The sequence below is a fragment of the Eublepharis macularius genome, chromosome 9, assembly GCF_028583425.1.
Source record: "Eublepharis macularius isolate TG4126 chromosome 9, MPM_Emac_v1.0, whole genome shotgun sequence".
Taxonomy (NCBI): domain Eukaryota; kingdom Metazoa; phylum Chordata; class Lepidosauria; order Squamata; family Eublepharidae; genus Eublepharis; species Eublepharis macularius.
Genome location: NC_072798.1, coordinates 56,429,799 through 56,450,166, shown reverse-complemented (window position 1 = coordinate 56,450,166; position 20,368 = coordinate 56,429,799). Strand labels below are relative to the sequence as shown.

General features: G+C 39.0%; 1 protein-coding gene across 1 annotated transcript in view; it reads left to right on the top strand.

Moving 5' to 3' along the window:
- The window catches only part of PTPRQ (protein tyrosine phosphatase receptor type Q), a 197,034-nt gene that overhangs the window by 27,137 nt on the left and 149,529 nt on the right, over positions 1-20,368 (top strand). The window contains exons 8-12 of the mRNA XM_054989033.1: positions 10,156-10,416; positions 14,008-14,168; positions 14,998-15,109; positions 15,540-15,766; positions 18,607-18,676. Coding sequence (XP_054845008.1) covers positions 10,156-10,416; positions 14,008-14,168; positions 14,998-15,109; positions 15,540-15,766; positions 18,607-18,676 — 831 coding nt within the window. The remainder of the gene's footprint in view (positions 1-10,155; positions 10,417-14,007; positions 14,169-14,997; positions 15,110-15,539; positions 15,767-18,606; positions 18,677-20,368) is intronic.

Sequence of the window (20,368 nt, the reverse complement as noted above, 5' to 3'; positions counted from 1 at the left end):
CAATCTTTAACTAACCTGTCAATTTCATTCGTTTTATGGCGAAATTCATCATCAGTATGTGATGTTTTAAGTTGTTCTTTTAATTGTTCTCTCAATCCTCATTTCATCCTTCTCCCTCGCAATCCTCTCTATTAATAACAACATTAAATCAAAGGAATTGTCATGTGTTATCTGCAGCAATTTTGGGACATGTGTGTATTTATATATATGTAATTGCATGAATTTTGTATTATTGAATGAACTTTTGTATACTTTTGTATTCACATTGTGAGAATGATATTAATAACTAAAGATTGTTTGACATAATTATTGAAGAGTTGTTGGGTTCCTGGAGTGTTCCCCTCAGTGATTTGGTGGAATAGTGTCAAGGCTGCCTATAGAGTGACCATTTTAAATTTATGCACTCTGATAAACTTGTTTAAGTTTTGAAGATCTAGAATAGGTCTAAGACCTCCATCTTTCTTTTCTACCACAAATAATTTAGAGTAGAAACCCAACCACGAAGAGTGGTCAGTAACCTCCTCAATGGCCCCCTTTGCCAGTTTGGTGTAGTGGTTAAGAGCGCAGGACTCTAATCTGGAGAGCCGAGTTTGATTCCCCACTCCTCCACTTGAAGCCAGCTGGGTGATCGTGGGCTAGTCAGAGTGGGCATTAAGTTGTCCTGAAGGGTGGTATATAAATCGAATGTTGTTGTTGTTATTATCCAAGAGCACAGAGAGCTCCACCAGTATTCCCGGTTGAGATGGTTCAGAAGTAAACGCAGGGAGTCGTGAGTAAGGTAACTGCAAAAATTCAATTTTATAACCAAACTCAACTATGTTTTTAACCCAAACATCAGATGAAATTGAACACCATTCAGTAATGTAAGCACTCAACCTGACTCCAAACAGTGGATCAGGGCCCTGTAATTGTCAAAATTGTTTATGCGCCTGTGACTGCTCTTTGGGATGTTGTTAGTGCGCGCCTTGCTTGCCCTTCTGATTTTGCCTCCGTCTGAAAAACGAGGACTGCGGGCTCTGGTAAGCCCTGTGAGCTTGGTAAGCATACCCTTGGTATGGTTGATAACGTTGTTGACGACCCCTCTGGAAAGATCTATACTGGGATCTAGACAGGCTTGGTGTTGGTGTTGTGGAAGGACGCCATAGGAGCGAGCGGTGAGTCGGTCTTTTCTCTTCTTAGACAGATATTCATTTGTTTTTTCAGAAAAAAGAGTGTAACCTTCAAAAGGGAGATCCTCCACCTTGCTCCAGGTATCTGCCAGTAACGCTGTTGTTCACAGCCATGCAAATCAACTCAGTACTACAGCAGAAAGCAAAGACCTAGCCGAGGTATCTGCCATATTTCTGCCAGCGTTAATCTGGTGACGGGATAAGCAAACCGCCTCCTCCTGGATGACATGCAAGAAGATCTTCTGATCCTCTGGCAATTTTGGGATGAAGGTAGCCACTTTATTCCACAACAAAAGTTGATAAATGGCCATCATTGCCGCATAGTTTGCGATTTTCACCCCAAACGTAGCTGAGGTGTACAACTTACGTCCCATAGCATCTAACCTCCTGCTCTCTTCGTCAGAGGGAACCGACAGTGAGCCTTGCATTGGTTTAGATTGCATATCCTCAGTCACCAATGACGATGGAGGCAGGTGCACAGAGAGAAAGGGGCAAAGATCATCCTTCATCCTATATAGGTTCTCGATCTTTCTATTTGTTGCCAGAGTGGACGCTGGTTTAAGGAGTAAACCTTAAAACAAGTCCACAAAGCCATCTATAACAGGAAAGGCAATGGTAGGTGTAGAACCCGGGTAGATACGTTGTAAGATCTTATCTGTAAACTTTGGCTCTGTGTCCAGGGCTTTGGCCATGCACTGGAGAAGCTCATAATACTCTCTGAAGTCATCCGTAGGAGATGCTTCATCAGCAGGACCAATCTCCCTCTCCAGTGATTCAGATGGTGGTGACACACTGGACCCAAACTGTTCAGACCTCGCAGGTCCCTCTTCTGAAAGTTGCCGGGTCCATCTCGAGCCTGCATACGAATAAGCATGTAGTGAGGGAGATCTGGAGTCCCTTCGATAACGAGGCTCAGACAAGTAGGAGCCCTCTCTATAACGGTTGGTTGAGAGTGGTTCATCCACCAGTCGATCATCCCTAGAGAAGCTTCTATAGGAGCAGGGGCTTCATCTGTGTCTGGAGCGACCACTTCGTTCCCGAGACGACCATGAAGACCATGAGCCGCGTGAAGTAGATCTAGGTCTCCCTGATGGAGTGAGGGGTTTTTCGACCAAGATCACATCTTCATCTTGTGCAGCCCTGGAGTGAGGAGTACTATGGGACGATGAATGGTCCCTTGAGCCTCTGTGCTTTTTTCTAACGGGCTTGGAATCAGATTCTCCAGGATGCTCTGGCAACGGTTCCAACAGCACAGATTCCAAAATAGCCTTGTCTTGTTTTGAAGAATGCTTACGCTTCTTCTTCTCCAAGCCAGCAGCTGTCGACTCCGGACCTGATGTCGTACCCGAAGCCTTTGGATCCAAGGAAAGGGTAGAGCCAGTCAGGGCTGAAGATGTCTGGCTCCAAGTATGAGGATCAGGGGTCTTCTTAGGAGACCGTGGAACCTCTGTCGACACAGAGGAACTCCGACCCCGAGGGGTGGATGCGGCAGGGCTCGGATCCGAAAGGGTCAGAGTCGGTTCCAAGGAGCTTCGGATCGTGGTGGTAGTCAACTCCGGAGGCGGTCTGGTTTTCTCTCACTGTACGGCAAAATTATAATGGTTTTCTCTCACTGTACAGCAAAATTATTTTTAAAAGTTTTAAACAATTTATTTCCCTTTGTTAGGACTATTGTCCCTCAATGGTCCTTGTCCTCAGTCTTGACTCGATTGATGTCTAAACCGTTTGAACCCCTGGCTACATGCCGTTTGCGTTTCCTCTCACTAAATTTTTGTGTCTTGCATCTATGAGGCGAGTTGTGTATTTGTAGACTGAATTCTGGTTGTGTCGAGTGTTTTTGTTAACATGGATGTAATGCCAATAAAGGTTCCTGAATCTGAATTCCTCTCACTGAAGGTGGCCTTCCTGGTAGCCGTTACTGAGGCAAGAAGAATGGGAGAGTTAGCCGCACTGTCTTGTGAACCCCCTTTTCTAAAAGTTCACTCAGAAAAGGTAGTCCTTAGGACTAAAGTTGAGTTTTTGCCTAAAGTGGTTTCTAGTTTTCTCAGGAGATATCCCTGCCAGTGTTTTTCTGCACCCAAAATTTGGTAGCAGAGAAAGCCCTCCATTTGTTAGATGTACGAAGGGCGATACTTTTCTATCTGGATTGGGTAAAACTTTTTCGAATAGACTCCAATTTCTTCTTTTTTTTTTGGGACAGAAAAAGGGCAGAAAAGCAACCTCTCAGGCTTTGGCCCGATGGGTGGGACAGATGATATTAATGTGTTATAAGACTGCTAGCTTACCTTGTCCTTTGGAAGTGCATGCCCACTCTACTAGGTCCCAAGCATCGTCAGCGGCTCTCATGAAAGGTGTCTCTTCAAGACATCTGCAAGGTGGTGATGTGGACTTCAGCTGATACGTTTATCAGGCACTACGCATTGGACATCCTAGACAGGAAAGAGACAGCGGTGGGCACAGCAGTCCTTCAATCGATCTTCCTATGACAAGTCTGCAGTACCTCCACCCAGGTAATTAAGCTTTGTAATCTCCCATGTGGGACTGCACAGGAAGACCATCGATGAAAAACAGGTTTCACTTACCGTAACTGTTGTTCATCTAGGTCTTCTGTGCAGGCACACATGCCCTCCCTCCTTCCCCACTAACACTCTTGGTACTTACCTTGCTGTAGGGTGGCAAAAGAAGACTGAGGGTATGCTGGGAGCGCTCCGCCTCTTAGGAGCCATTTCTGGCAGAAAAAGCGGCTGCGCCTGCACACTTAGAGGCGACAGTGCCCCCTGGCATTTTTGAGCTATGGAAATCTTCGGAATCAGCAGGCCTGCGCGTGCGCAGTCCCATGTGTGCCTGCACAGAAGACCTTGATGAACAACAGTTATGGTAAGTGAAACCTGTTTGTCCATAAAAATGGGATTGAGTGGAATTAGGGACCACTCACCTTAAAAATAAGAGAAAAGGCACCAGGGGATCCTGTATTTCCTGGTGCAGCCATGATACCTTCTAAATCTGGGTTGGAAGAAAGACAAGGAACAATGGCGTGTACCCTAGCAGTTTTCCACACCTTCTTACAAATAACTGATCATGTGTCCTTCTAAAACTGTGAGGCAATGATTTTTATTTTATCAATCCCATTTGAACTGTAGGAAAAGTGAGATAGAAATAATTGTTTTATAATGCTTTGTATTAATGATCCATGTGTAGATTTTTATATTTTACAGTATTTTTTAAACTTATTTTATACCCCACCTTTCTCCCCAATGGGGGCCCAAGCAGTTTACATCATGCTCCACTCTTCCATTTTATCCTCACAACAACCCAGTGAGGTAGGTTAAGGTGATAGTATGTCACCCAGCAAGCTTCCATAGCAGAATGGGGATTCAAACCTGGGTCTCCCAGATCCTATTCCAGCTCTCTAACCAGTATATAGCACTAGCTCTCTATAAAAATGTAATGTGAATCAATGAATGCATTGTATCTTATATTCTTTCAAAGTGAAAAAAAAATCTTTCATGAGCCAGAGCTTCATGTATCTAACAGTATAGGCTTTAGCTTACAAAAGCTTTACACCAAAATAAATTCATTTTTCTTTAACATGTCCTAGAACTCTTTGTTTGTTATATTGGCTGCAGCAGACTAACTTGGCTACCTTTCTGGAATTAGTCTGTTAAAATATAAAATGTAAATCTTAATTTATTGTTAATCATTTTCTCCAAATTTATACTCTTTTAGCTTGAATATTTTTTACATTGGTATTAAATATATGTATCTGATTTCAGATCCAGGTCCACCATCAGATTTACAAGCTTTTGGAGTAGAAGAAAGCACAGTTTATTTGGTGTGGAAATTGCCAGGTGGAGGATTCGATAATTTTGAGGTGAGAACATACAACATCAGTAATTATTACTGAATTTGCATTTTCCAGATGCCAGTAATGCGTATTAAAAATCATAGAGGGAGATCTGGTTAAAATAAATAAACAAAAATAGCATAAAGGTAGTTACTGTGATCCATGAAATTGATCTCATGCATTTGCTCTGTATTCTCCCTAAATATCAGTATATAAGGAAGTATGTTGGGGCATGTTGACTGGCACTTGGAATGCCTGCATCATTTTTATATTTGGAAAGCATGTCACCAAACAGATTTGCAGCATTTTCAGCTGACAGCTTTCCAGTCTAATTAGGCATGGGGAATGGGAAATGTGTGCCAGCAGACCTGGCCTCCTGACAATTTAACAGGTGATCAGTGTGATTGGCAGATAGCAGTGATCATTTAATACAAGACCATAAAGAATGTTGCGCAAAAACAGCATGGGGTGTACAACCTCTTTCTGTGCTCTTGGTTTCCTAGCCTAGCCACATCCTGTGTTTAAATACTATAGATATAAACACATAGGAACATTTTTCCTGCATATCACAGTTGCGGAGCACTTTCAGAAAACGATTGTGAATATTATCAATTTCTAATTTTAAAAAATAAGGTATATTTCCAACAACTGGTTTTAGAAGTTTGCTGAATTGCACCAATATATGCAGTCCCTTAAGAAAATAACTTAGGTTAGTAGCTGTATTAAGCACTGCTTTTTTCTTTGCTGAGTAAGAAAAAATATCAGTCACAAATTAGCCTTGTCAGACTTTCAAGAACAAGTTAAATTTATTTTTAAAGTATGATTGTATTCTGATAGCTCTCTTGAGATTGTTTGTATTTGGCAAGAAAGCTGTTTAAATGTATTATGAAAAGAAAAATGGCATTTAATATTAATCCTAATGACATAATGTTATTGTCTGACATACTGTAGAGCATGCAGGCATACTAGGCAGTGTTCCTTCTGAATAAATGAGATTACACATAAAATATTAATGAAGAAGTCTTTGGTAGAGTGGTTGCTTAGCAAAGTGCACCTGCACAAATAGGATTATTTTACCAATCATTTAAAATTAATCATCACAGTTTATCTAATTTCCATTACATGTTTAGGACTTGGCTGTGTGAAGATGCTACTAAAATTCCTTTAAAAATGTTTTTTCTTCATAATCTTAAAAAAATTCACTCCACTTTTTCCTTTAATATTTTGCAATGTACTATAATTTGAGTAATTGTTGTACACAAATGAATGGTCAGACAAATATCTCCATAAATCTTTTAGTTGTAAGAGTGTGATTTTACTTGGGTTGATGTTCATATCAGTTTCCTTTTCTCATCTCTGAATTGAGGCAGTCACCCTGAAGAGGGGCTGGATCTGACCAGCTTTTCATAGCTGGGCAAGGGGTGAGGGGGCCTCTTTGACCAACAAAAAATGGAATCTATATGTACCAAAGTTGTGTGGGATGGGAGCTGTGGTAATTGGGCAGGACTGAGTGAAAATGCTGGCCTGGATCCAACCTCATAACATTTCTCAGTTTCTTGTCCAGTATTTCAAATTATTTTTGTCTAGGTCTGATTACTCACATATTATTCTAACAGACCGATCTGAGGAAAATCTATTTGAGTTCTCCCAAATGTAGTGCTGATAAAAATAATAGATGTAGTATGAATTTATTGAGACACTCTCCTGATTAAGAGAAAAGGATTGCACTGACATTCGAGATGCTATTACATAGAATCTTTGTTGATATATTTAGGTTTAAAGATGTGAAAGTGTTTTTCATTCTCCATGGTTGCTCTTTAGCTGTGTTTGAATTAGTGATTGGTATATTATCAGTCTACCCCTTTATCATTTCCCCCTTACTGCCTTGATTATAGATTCCACAAGTAAGCATAGATGGAGTGTGACTCCAAAATATGTTTTTCCTCTCTAGCTTTCCTATCGTTGCACAACTGGCAGTGAAACTCTTCTTACTACCATGATTTATGACAGCAGAGCCGTAGTGAAAAATCTGATGTCTGGAACAGATTATGTCTTTCAGTTAAAGACGATTAAAGGGAAAGATTTCAGTGTGGCTGTGGAGAAAAAAGTCACCACAAGTAACTGCATGATCAGTTCTATATAATTTTATTTTGAAATAGTGCATTGTAAATGAATTTAGCCTTTTAAAAAATGGACATTGTTACAAGAAATTTTGAGATTAAATGTGAAACGATGGGCACAAATGCAATTTCATATAAGCCTGACTATGTTAAGCAAACTGAGCAAGCCATGTATGGATGCTCTAGTTTTCTTTAAAGAGTAGTTTATTGCATTTTGAATGCAATTCCTGACTTGCCTGTTCTTGATACATTTCCAGAAGTTTGGCTAAAATCATATAAAACCAAAGCAAATGAAAGCAAATTAATCACAAATAGTCCTACAAACTTCAGCCATTCATGTAAATGGGCAAATTCTGCCAGTAGTGTTAGAGTATACATTCTCTGTGGTAAAGTGAAGTGAGAGTATGATTTCCCCCTCTATTTTGGCTTGTTTGAATCATCTGGAGATCTGCTGTTTAGAAGTAATTCTGCTATGTAAATGATCCCTAACATGAAATTCTTGTTTAGAGTCTTCTATCTCAGTACAGTAGCACCTTAAAGACCAACTACAGGACCCGAATCTTGCTGTTCTACTACCGACCAACATGGAATCTCTCTAAACAAGACTTTGACACATGTTCTTCACGTTTCGGGAGATGTAGTGTTAGCTGGGAAACGTAGTTTTAAATGACAGAGCCGGCGGAGATTGCTCCAGAAGGGATGAATTCTCTCTCAGCCTTCCACCGCCTCTGGCGTGCTGTACTGTTTCCTCTTCTGGAGCCTTTGCCCTGCTGAGGCTCAGTTAATTCAAAGAGTGAAACTACATGAGATGTGCGGGTGTGTGTCAGGTCCTGCAAGGTTCTCTGGGAAGTGTAGTTTAAAAAAAAAAAAAACAGCTGCTCAATGTGATTCTCAGCTGGGGATAATCACAACCAGATGGACTCTCTCTCTCTCTCTCTCTCTCTCTCTCTCTCTCTCTCTCTCTCTCTCTCTCTCTTTCTCTGTTTCTAAAATCCTTTGGGAGCTCAGGATGTGGATGGGGAACAATGAAACAGGGGGCACGAAAAGGCCGAAGTGTTTTGCGCAGACAAGAAAACCCCAGTCCCTCCCATTGTTCTTCTCACGGCGGGGAATCACAGTGCTGATTTTCTCTCTTGGCTTCCCCCCCCCCGCCTCCTGTTACATCCCCCCACCCCCGCATCTCTTAGCTCCTTAAAGAAAACTGAGCAGAGTGGATTTTCTTACAAAGAACAGCCACTCAACTGGAGAGATTCTCTCTTCCAAAAATCCACTTGGCTCGGTTTTCCTTCAGGAGCTCAGAGATGGGGTGGAGGTGGGATGTAACAGGAGGCAGAAAAAAGCAGAGAGAGAGAGAGAGAGAGAGAGAGAGAGAGAGAGAGAGAGAGAATCAGCGCTGCAATTCCCCACCAGGAGAAGAACAATGGGAGGGACTGGGATTCTCTCTCTCATACAAAACACCTTGGTTTTTTTCCTGCCTCATGTTCCTTTGTTCCCCCACCACCACCACCCTCATCCTTAGCTCCTGGAGGATTTTTGAAAGAAAGAGAGAGAGAGAACCTACCGTTGCGATTCTCTCTGGCTGATAATCACGTCGAGTGATTGGGTTTTTTTTTTTTTAAAACTACCCCTCCCAGGAAAGCTTGCAAGACCCAACATGTGAAATTCACTCGTCTGCCATCTCGTAGAGTTTGGCTGAAAATTTTAAACAGCAAGAACTGCAGGGCAAAGGCTCCGGAAGGGGAGACAGTCCAGCATGCCAGAGGCAATGGAGAGCTGTGAGAGAATCTGTCCCCTCTGGAGTGATCGCTGCTGGCTCTGTCTTTTAAAGCTACACTTTCCAGCTAACATTGTGTCTCCCAGCACTTGACAAACATGCTCCCAGGTGTCTCATGTAGAGAGACTTACGGCTACCCACCTAACACTATCTCAGTACATTTTGCCTAGGGAACACATTGGCATGTAGGGAATATCATAAATGCGCTAGGGCTTTTCTAATTACCCTTCTCACTACAGCTCCTTGTACTTCCTGAAAAGACATTGCTAAATGTTGAGGTTCCTCTAGAGAGGGATTTGGTGTGGCACATGGGGAGACAGTCAGAAGAGCGGCATCTTCATAAGGAGAGACTTTGGCTCAAGTCATATCTGCTTTGCAAGCAGAAGGTCCAAGGTTCAGTAAACAGGATTGTGAAGTAATTGATGTGAAAGACCTCAGCCTGAGACCCTAGTTTGATAGACAATACTGCCTTTGATGGACCAATGGTCTCATTAAGTCAGAATCAGAATAATGTTTATTGCATGTGACCAAAGGCCATCGTAACTGAGCGAATAAAATACATAAGTGAAACATGAACAATAAATAATTATAATGTTAAAAACACATAAAAGTATATTAACACATTCGTATTTTCGTAAGACACAGGTGAAAGAGTCTCATTAAGTATAAAGCAGCTTCATTGGTTCAAAGTTTACAAGTGTCTTCTTCTCATAAAACATGCTCTGCTCATACAGAGGACTTTTTGGACCCCAGCCACTGTCTACAGTGATTTGTGGAACAGTAACTTTCAAGTCCATTAACATTTACAGTAAATGCTTTCAAATATATCCTTTCATATCAAGCTGATTTGACACTCTTTTATTCTGAACAATTTTATTGTGTTATGAAAACTCTTATTTGAGTTTCTCTACAGCTCTATATGATATTTTTATTGTTTTCATTTATCAGACAATTAAACAGTATTGAAGGATGATGACTTGTCCAAGGCAATACAATGATTTTTTGATTAAGCTAGGATTTGAACCTAATTATTTCAGGTCCAAGTTCAGAATCTATTGAACTTCATTGGTAATCAAGTGCTGTTATGCATCCATTTCCAGAGTATACCACTTAAAACTAATTTAATATCATCAGAGTCACAGGTGTTCTAAGAACAGCTTGTATGTGCTCTTGCCATGAAAGATTTTTATTTAATCTGTTTTTGTTTTTCTATATATAATCGGTTGTCTTTGCCCCATTTTTAACCAGAACCTGCGGGGATATGTACTCTAACCTTAAAAGAGGTAAATACTTCAACTGCTGTGTTAATCTGGAAACCAGTGAAGACCAACTTTACACATTATAAAGCATCCCTATCAAATACTACATTCACAAAGGAATATATTATTTTGAAAACTCAGACAAATCACACCATTACAGATCTGATGGCCGGTGAGAGTTATAATTTCACATTGCAAAGAGTAAAAGGATCTATTGAAGGTGAAATTGCCTTTACTGAAATCAGTACAGGTTTGTATTTTTTCTATTACTATGGTTATTTATTAATGTGCAGCTAGATAATTATTTTGATTGAATCTTTAGCCCAGGAGTTTATGCAAAAGGGGACTGGCTAATTTTTTTAAAAAAAATAACTCTCCCTGTCAGGAAATGCTGCATTTGCAGTGCAAGATGGTTCTGCAAAAGTTTTATCTGTATGCAAGTATGCATTATTTATTTTTACTCCACATTTCTCTCCAACAGTGACTAAAGTGGCTTCAAACAGTAGCTTCCAACATTTTTGTCTAGTGGCCCCGTTCTCCCCTCCATTATGCACAACAGCCCTTTGAAGTAGGCTAAAATGAGAGAATGTGACTGGATCAAGCTCACCCAGTGAGTTTCCATGGTAGAGTGGGGAGTTGAACTCAGGATCCTAGTCTGACACTATATCCACTATGCCGCACTAGCTTTACACCATATTTTTATGTAATAGCCTGAAAAACTGTAGTTTTTCATATACAGAGCTGCCTTGTACTCCAGATTGCGTATTTTATTACAATGGAGATACTAGACCCATATTTTAGAAGCAAAACTGTACATGTTTCTTATATATAAGTTATATAATTGATATAAGAGAGCCAGTTTGGTGTAGTGGTTAAGAGCACGGGACTCTAATCTGGAGAGCCGAGTTTGATTCCTCACTCCTCCACTTGAAGCCAGCTGGGTGACCTTGGGCTAGTCACAGCTTCTAGGAGCTCTCTCAGCCCCACCCACCTCACAGGGTGTTTGTTGTGGGGATAATAATAACATACTTTGTAAACCGCTCTGAGTTGGCATTAAGTTGTCCTGAAGGGCTGTATATAAATTGAATGTTGTTATTATTATTATATTTCATTTATTTACAATTCATAGCTCTCAAGTTCCCCTCTTGATTCAAGTATGAATGTCATATCTATTTTTCTGATATGCAAATGAATGTAATAGTAAATGTGATACGTTTTTTAAAAAAATATGAAAGCGTAATACCTTGAAATATATATAATATTTATTTATATTTATTCAGTTGGTGAATAGGTAATAGGAATCATTCATTCCCTTTTCTGATTTGTAGATTTTCAGATCCAGCTAGGCTTTCGTCTTGGATTCTGTTTTTAATAGTATATATTTATATCTAGCTTGCAAATACCATTTTTCTATATGTCTTCATATTATTTATTCTTATTTTGTTTATCAAAATATATGTAATCTTCTTCCAAAGCCTCAAGGCACATTAAAACATTTGAAAACTAATACCAGGATACTGGAATCAGGATAACTAATAAGTAGGTTAACAGAATAAACACAGTTACCCCAAGTAACTCAAATTAGAAGTAAGCAACAAAGCATAATATAAATCCAGAAACAAATAAGTATGTTATAAACTGAATGCTCTGTTGAACAGGATAATCTTTATCTGTTATCTGAAGTTCTATGTTTCTGGTGCCACTGCTGAGAATACCCTGTCAGATGTATCTATTCATACAGTGGAGTTATGTGCAACAGAGCCTCTGAGAAAGAAATTCTGGGTAGTAGGGGTATGCTGTTTGGTTTGATAAAATCTGGGTATTCCAGATCAAAATAATGAATACCAAATCAGATTCAGAATATCAATGTCAATTTTATCAAATTAGTTTGGTAAAATTCAGTAAACAGGGCTTGGCTCTTCCTTTTCTGTTTCTTTACAAAGATACAGCAGTTCTTTCCTTTTTGCAGAGAGGGTGGATGGAGAGTCATTTTAAACCTAACTTCACCAAATTTGTAGGGAACCTACTCCTGGCTGTTTTCTAAAGACCTGCCAAGTTTCATAAAGATTGGACCCTGGAGGACAATTCTATGGGCCCCAGCCACTTTTCGTTATTCCCTGTGGAAAAAACTAGCTGGGAGATGTCCAGGGGGCTGGGTGTGGCATTCTTCAAACAAACTCCACCAAATTTTCTAGGAACCTGCTCCTGAATGTCCTCTAAAGCCCACCCAAGTTTTAGAAAGATTGGACCCTGGGGGTCAATTCTGTGAGCTCAACAGGACCGGTGTCATGCATAGCGGCCAGGCACTAGGTTCAACCAATGGCGGAACACCACAAAACAGAACCAAGCAGTACCCAGCTAAAAGTGCAAGGCAGTTCCAACAGTGTCCCTTGCTTCAGTTTTGTTTGGGAGAAATGGATGTGATTCTCTGGTGTGATGTTGGTTTTCTTGCTTCACTTTGGTTCTGGGGGATTCCATTCCCTTGCAGGAGGCCTTCCACTATGTGATCCTGAGCAGAATAGGGCTCCTGCACCTCTTTAAAAGGCAAATACTTACAGCTGCTGTGTGACTGCAGGGAACATTATTTGGTCTGTGTTCCCTGCCTTATTAAAATGTGTAATGTCTAGTTTGAAGCTAAGACCTCATTAAAGGAAGATTTGTTGACTATTAGGAAATTTAAAAATGAAAATCTGAAATTGTACTACTTATATTATGAGATTGGTTTTGTATTTTTTTTAAAAAAATGTTTTGCCTATTTTTGAGCATATTTTACTTGTTGGTAGTTCTAAATTGTTTGTTGATATCTATTCTAAACCATTGTTCCCCTGTGCTTTTAGAAGTAGGTGGTAAAGAGGTGTAATACAAACATGTATACGTAAAACAAAAATACTTAAGAAATGAAAATATAAATATAATAATGTATATACGCATTTTATAATCTTTTATATTTATTTATTTAGAACATTTGCATGCTTTCTCTCCAGACCTGCTTTTAGTGGATCACAACAATAAAGCAAAGCCAAGCAAACAATAAAAACATATCAATAAAACAATCCCAGTCAATAAAACGTTCCAATAAAACAGCAGATAAAAGCAAACTAGAGCATAAAAGCACATAAAACTGAACAGCAATCAAGTTAGAAGCAGATCACAGAACAGCTAAAAAACCAGTACCCCTAGTTAAAAGTCTGAGTAAAGAAAAATGTTTTTCTTGGCGCTTAAAGGCACAAGTAGGCCCCAGGCAATTCTCAAGGTGGAGGGCATTCCAAAGGTGAGATGCCACCACTGAAAAAGCTCTGTCTCTGGTTGCCACCCTCTTCATCTCTTCAGGGGCACAGACAGCAGGGCTTGAGAAGACAATCGTAACTGTAGTCAGGTATGTAGTTTTTATATATATTTCTATAAGCCTGTTCTAGCAATAGTGATCTGCCCTTATCTAGTAAGAGTAATCTGTATTTGGAAGGTAGGATTCTGTGGGCATAGATTGTGCTGAATACAGTCTATATACACAAGATAAACATCCTACCCTGAGCACTTGCAGTTTCACATGGCGTGATTCTTGCTAGAACAGTGTCAAGCACAATTTCTCTAATGCAGATTTGGGTCAGCTTTGGCACTGCCAATCCCATGTTTGGGATGGGGAATTGAATAGAGGCACCCATACCCTTCACATGATAGATTCTGTCAAAATTGACAGCACCAATCAAATGTTCAGCAAGAGTTCATATAGCTTGTTGATTCATGTGGATAGCTGTTCGTAGGGTGCTGGCCATTTTCCAGCTTGATTTTTTGTACATAATCCATTTCAAGGAAACGAATAACGATGCCATTCTCTTTTAAGTGCCTGAAGAGCCACAGGAACTAAACGTTTTCAATGTGTCACCACATTCCTTTTCTCTGCACTGGAGACTACCACATGGAAGTGTGCAAAGGTTTCATGTGAATCTCACACCTCTTCATGGCTTTGTCTCTGTCCTAGATGTGGGAGGCGGGGAGTATCAGGTACGTGAGGGCTTTTTAAAACAGTGCTTGGATGGTCAGGATTATTTATATACTGTGATGATAGGAAAATTGGCCAAGCATGACATTCTCATTTGAAGCTTTTAAACATAGATGAGAATGCAAAAGTACACATGCCAAATTTGTGAGAGCAAATTTCAACATCTATGGTTTGTTGCCTTAACAACAGTTATGATACTTCAGCAAAGTCTGCCATAGACCTCTCGCCAGTCATTTAAGGGTTCATGAATAGTTTAACAAAGGCAGGGCAGAGCTATTGAGTAATACAGGCTCATTAATTGTATACTTGCCAGGAAGATCTAGCCTTAAATCATTAATGCAGGCAACATTTCCCTGTTAAGCCATCACAAAGTTATAGCAGCATCGTTGATTCCAGTGTTTGAAAGAATTATTATAATTATCATGGGCTTTGGTAGTTTTTTGCTTCTCTTTTTTATTGGAACTGCAAAGGCTCAGGTACTTTGTGTGAATGTTAGCTATTGGTTGTTGTGGATTGTGTTGTTAAGGGTAAGGCAGCTCAAAAGGATTTTCTAGGATTTCTCAGCAGAAATGAACAGAATAGTCTGGAGTTTTCATGGTGGGATACTAACAAGGGAAATCTGTAAATCCTTCCATACAGTGATAGAAAGAGCCTCTTGCTTTTTTAAATGTTGTTGCCTTTTCTTGTCTTTTAAAAAGGCTACTATGAATGTAAAACACAGTGTGATTTGTACTGTACTGCTTAGTAAGCCTTGAAATTTGTTTCGTGATCACTTTTGTTTTTGTATAAGTTGAGAGAAGTGGCTCTGATGGGTTTAATTTCATACTTTAGGCTGATATTTCAAACATCACTCCTGGAACATTGTATGATGTGACTGTTTCTTCAGTTTCCTCTTCAGCCTACAGTTCACCTGTCAGCAAAACAGTGACAACCAATGTAACCAGTGAGTTCGTGATGATATTGCACTTTGCTGTTTCCCTTGAAATATCTTGTTTATACTTTTAAAAATGTGATGTGTTGTTTTTCTGGTTTCAATATATCAGTCATCCACTTCCACAGAATAATGTAGATCTGTAGCTGCAGATACCAGATGTTACAGAGCTTTAATAATGTTTTTAAAACTAAACTGGCATCAGGTCTATTTTGACTGTGAATATTTCAGCATTCCATTTTTCAAATTCTTATAGAAAGAATGTATTTGGTGCTCCAAAAGGCATTTGATCTTTCATAAGATTTCTAAAGAAAACCAGCTTCACAAACTGCACTTTGATTTTTAAGAACTCAAAAAGATCTTTCCTGGCAGAGCAGATCTTTTGGCTATTATGAATTAGCTGTGATAGATTACAATTTAGTTAAAGGATGTCCTTACGCAGATCCAGGACCTCCTGTGTTCCTTGCGGGAGAACGAGTTGGATCTGCAGGAATTCTTCTCTCTTGGAACACACCACCACATCCAAATGGGAGGATTATATCCTACATTGTTAAATATAAAGAGGTATGCCCTTGGCTGCAAAATACTTACACTCAAGTTACCACCAAGCCGGATAGTTTGGAAGTTCTTCTAACTAATCTTAACCCTGGAACAACTTACGAAATTCAGGTAATTTTTCTAGTCTGTTAATTACTTGTAAACTGTAAAGTAAATGTAGGATTTATTAAGTAGCTCAAGTTAACTACTGCTTTGAATCATGGCATTTTTTTAAGGTTTCAAAAATCCTTTGAACAGTCTATCAGACTCTTGAAGCGTTTATGTTGTGATATAGTTTATATTAAAAATTGGCTAAAAATAGTAATTCTTTCATTTTTTTCCAGATTAAATCACAGGCATTCAATCTAATTTGCACTGATGAGACATAAATATCTTGCCATAAGTACAGTATCATTATGTTTTGTAGTTTGAAGTTAGAGAGTACTTTAATATTTAGATATATAAATGTCTTATTTGATGATGAGTAATGTATGATCTGGAGTTAAATGATAAAAGATAAAATAGGATAACCATGTGTTGCTGGCTGCTTCTTTTAGGTAGGTCAGGTGAGGATTGTCTTGGTAAAATAATGAATGAATATGATTATGCTTTTATGCGCTTACATTTTATGTAAGTTTAATGAAAAGTTTAATGAAGAGTCCACACATTTTAGACGATTATAAACTGTTTCATATTTAAGATATGTCTCCTACAGAAGTTAACATTAGTTGTAGCACCAATTTAGTTGTATAGCTTATGCCCATTCCCATGTATTCCTCAGCCTCCATCCATGTAGTATTGATCCAGCCACACATGAACACATTTATCATTAATATCATACTTTATTAAAAGGGCAGAAACTAACCTTTTCCATTGGAACATTCATACATTGTAGAAGTTTGATGTAATAACAACAACAACAACAACAACAACAACAACATTCGATTTATATTCCGCCCTTCAGGACAACTTAATGCCCACTCAGAGCGGTTTACAAAGTGTTATTATTATCCCACAACAATCACCCTGTGAGGTGGGTGGGGCTGAGAGAGCTCCAGAGAACTGTGACTCGCCCAAGGTCACCCAGCTGTCTTCGTGGAGGAGTGGGGAATCAAACCCAGCTCTCCAGATTAGAGTCCTCTGCTCTTAATCACTACACCAAACTGGCTCTTTTAAAACTTAAAGTTTTAAAACTTCCTTGTATTTTTATTCTAATCACTATAAAAATCAAAGGTTAAGTTTTGCAGTTAGTATTCTTTCATCATTCAGCTTATAGCACTTTCTGTCTTTCTCTTTATAATTAACATTTGCATGCCATGAAAAAATAAGTATGCGTTTCAGCATACTTTGTAGTGGGCCTTTTTATTATGTTCACAGTCCAGAAATGCTGTACATATGATATAGTACAGCAGTAGAGCAGTGAGCACCTACCCCATTGTATAGATAAATGTGTGGCATGGGCTTAAATGTATGCATCTGCATGTCGTGCAGCTTATAGAACCATGTGGTTGTCAGTCCATGTGGGCTCTGAGTCTGCAACCCCACAAATAAACATTCCCAGTGTCGGAAATGGTGCTGAATCACTGAATTCAGCACAGTAATCTGTAATTACTATGTTCATATCACTACACAGAAATAGAGAGTCAGCAATGATGCAATGCCTACTTCATTGCATTGTCACTACAGAGAAGTGACTGTAGATATGGTTGCCATCTGCTCCCCCCGCAGACAGGCTCAGAGCAGATGACATTAGGATTACGTTTACATTAAAATTTTATGTTAAAACCTTAATAAATAAACAATTCAGTCTTCTGAAACTATAAACATAAATAAACAAGTTCCAATCACATCACCTTCTGACAGCAAAGGGGAATTATTATATAAAAGGCAGGACACATCAGATTTGCTGCAGCATAGGAAGACAAGAGCAATACAGGAGGAGGCTAAAACTGTCATGGATGAGAGGAGAGAGACATTTGAGCTTCAGTGTGGAGAGAATGGAGAGCTGTACTGAAGTCTAAATGAGACAGGGAAGCCCACTTTCTATCTGCATTCATAGCTCTTAGGTTGCTGTTAACTCCCCCCGTAGCAGCCATCATTTTTTCCTTCATATACACCCCAGATCTTGGCCACTGTGTGACTACTGTGTAGCTGAATACACCTTCTGTTCTTCAATTTCATTCTATGTTCTAATTTAATTATGCTGCTTTTAGAGGATATATGGAAACGTGACCCACAACTTTTGTGTGTGTGTTTATATAATCTTGCTTCTTAATCAGTTTTTTTCCTGAACTGACATTCTTGAAATAATTTTGTTCTGTCTTCATATGAAAGCCTGTCCTGCCTCTCATCTTTTTCTTACTTCTTTTGGATATTATCTTTTTGCTATCCCCTTTTTAAAATGAGGTGACACCCCCCAAATTGAAAAAAACTAAGTCAATTCAAGGTAAGTGGATATAATTTTATTTTTATTTTATATAATAAAATAATTATATAATAATTCAGGTCTATAATGTTATTTTATTAAGTTTTAACATGGCTATTTTCCTATTAATTTAACTGTTCTTAGTGCAAGTCCAAGAAATGTTTACTATAGAGTCTGTCTCTATAGTATTACTAGGTATTATATTACCAAGCAAAATATACCGCTTTTCACATAATTTCCCTTATTAGCCTGAAATTTAGCAAATCCTCTTTATTTGGGCTGGATTTTGCTTTATTGTGATTTCATCATATATTGCCACTATCTGATCTCCATTTCATTGAAACAAAGAACTGTGCAACATAATCAATGTGCTTTTTTCCAGCTCCTCTTCATTATAAAGGTGGATGACTGCGCAGGAGCAGTTTCCAGTGTTTATATGAAGTTTTCTTAGTTCTCAGAAATGTAAATGACCCTTATAAATAGCATGAATATCAGTAAATGTTGGCTTAAAGTGTTATTCTTTTATCACTGTTTTGGTTTATTGCAGGTTGCTGCTGAAAACAGTGCTGGTATTGGAGTATTTAGTGATCCGTTTCTATTTCAAACTGCAGAAAGTGGTAAATTGATGTACTGTTTTGCTTACTAATCATCTTTTAAGAAATTGAAAAGTTCACATGACACTATGGAAGCTGCTGTTTTTCAGTCTGTACATTATTTTTCATCTGTTAATGTACTTTTATATTATGTATTCTGTAACTTGTAGTTGCGCTGCTTGCTGCCTTGAGTTCAAGGAAATAAATTGTTAAATATTTTAAATAAATAAATAAATAATCCTATGGATTACTACTATATGTTTGGTCCTGGCAGGGACCAAAGTAAGGAGATGTAGAGATGAGAGAGGGGGTAGGTAGCAGTTGATGAGGGCTAGAAAATATCTGGGACTGAAACCTGGGGGCTGTATTTAAAGATATTGCAGGGAGTGAGGTAAAGTGGCTGGGATTTAGGATTGCCAGGAAAGGGCAAGAGGTGTGGGGCTGAGCTGAGGAGGTAGGAAAGAGAAAGAGGGAAGCTGGAGCAGAATAATGCTGTGGGATGATATTTGCAGAGGGTGGCATGAAGCTCTTGGAGTGGAGAGAAGAGAGGTTGAATCACATTTTGCCTGATCCTGTTGTCCTTGAGTCAGAGCGGTGTTGGATGTCAGTCTGGAGCAGAAACTGAATCTCTCTGAGCGGAACACTGGTTGTGGAAGATAGTAGGGTCAGTAGGTGGAAGGTTAGGAGGAAGGGATTGATGCTGTATTAAGGATAGTAAGGGGCAGAAGTGCCTTTGCCTTTTGGAGAAGGAAGGAGAAGGGGGCTAAAAAAAGCCTTAGCCCAGCTTTAACTAAGTAATGTCAAATTGCTCCTCAACTGGTACAACTCAGTGTCTAAATATTTTTATGGCCCAGTTGCAGAAGAGGCTATTGATCTGGTGCATGTTATTGAGGCCTGAATAGATGGAGGGCCACAATTGACCTAAAAGATTCCAGATAGCTACATGATGTCCTTATTATGGAGAAATCATTACTATACAAAGGCAAAAGATGACTTTAAATATTTTCTCTGGAGACTTTTTATTAATAACTATTAATATAGTTCTATATGAGTAGCCATGTTTAAAATAACAAGAGTCTTGCAGCACCTTAAAGACTGTTATGGCACTCGAGAATAAATGTATTAACCTTTAAGGTGTCACAAGACTTTTTGTTACTGTTGTTGTTGTTGATTCTCCATCCTACCAAGAAGCTCAGTTTACCTCCTGTAAATATATGCTATAAAGCTGCATAGATAATGCATAGAACAAAGACAGTTTTGCCTAATTTGTTTGAGTATGCTGGTTTTGGTGGTGATCATACTTTTATTGTTAAATAGTTTGTTGTAATGATACAATTTCAGAGAAATTACTGTCCACTCTAGGCAGGGAAAAGATGTTTATGCTATCGTCACATTGCTATTTACACTTGGGGGTGGAATCCTCAAGTAACTAATGCCCAATCCAACCACCTGCGATAATGGCAAATAAATGTGTCCCCTGAACCAAAAATGTTGCAGCGTGGTGGGTATGTGCTACTATGGCAGAAACAGACAGCATAGCTAGAAGACATGGAAAGCTGCTGTTTAATATAAAAATAGGCAAGAGACTCATGATTAGGGAGAACTACTCATTTAGCATATACTGCCATTGGAGCAGCTGTATCTGCACAACTCTACATGCCTGGTATGTTGCAATGTTAGAGTACTCTTGACAAGCTTTTGTATGCAATATTATAG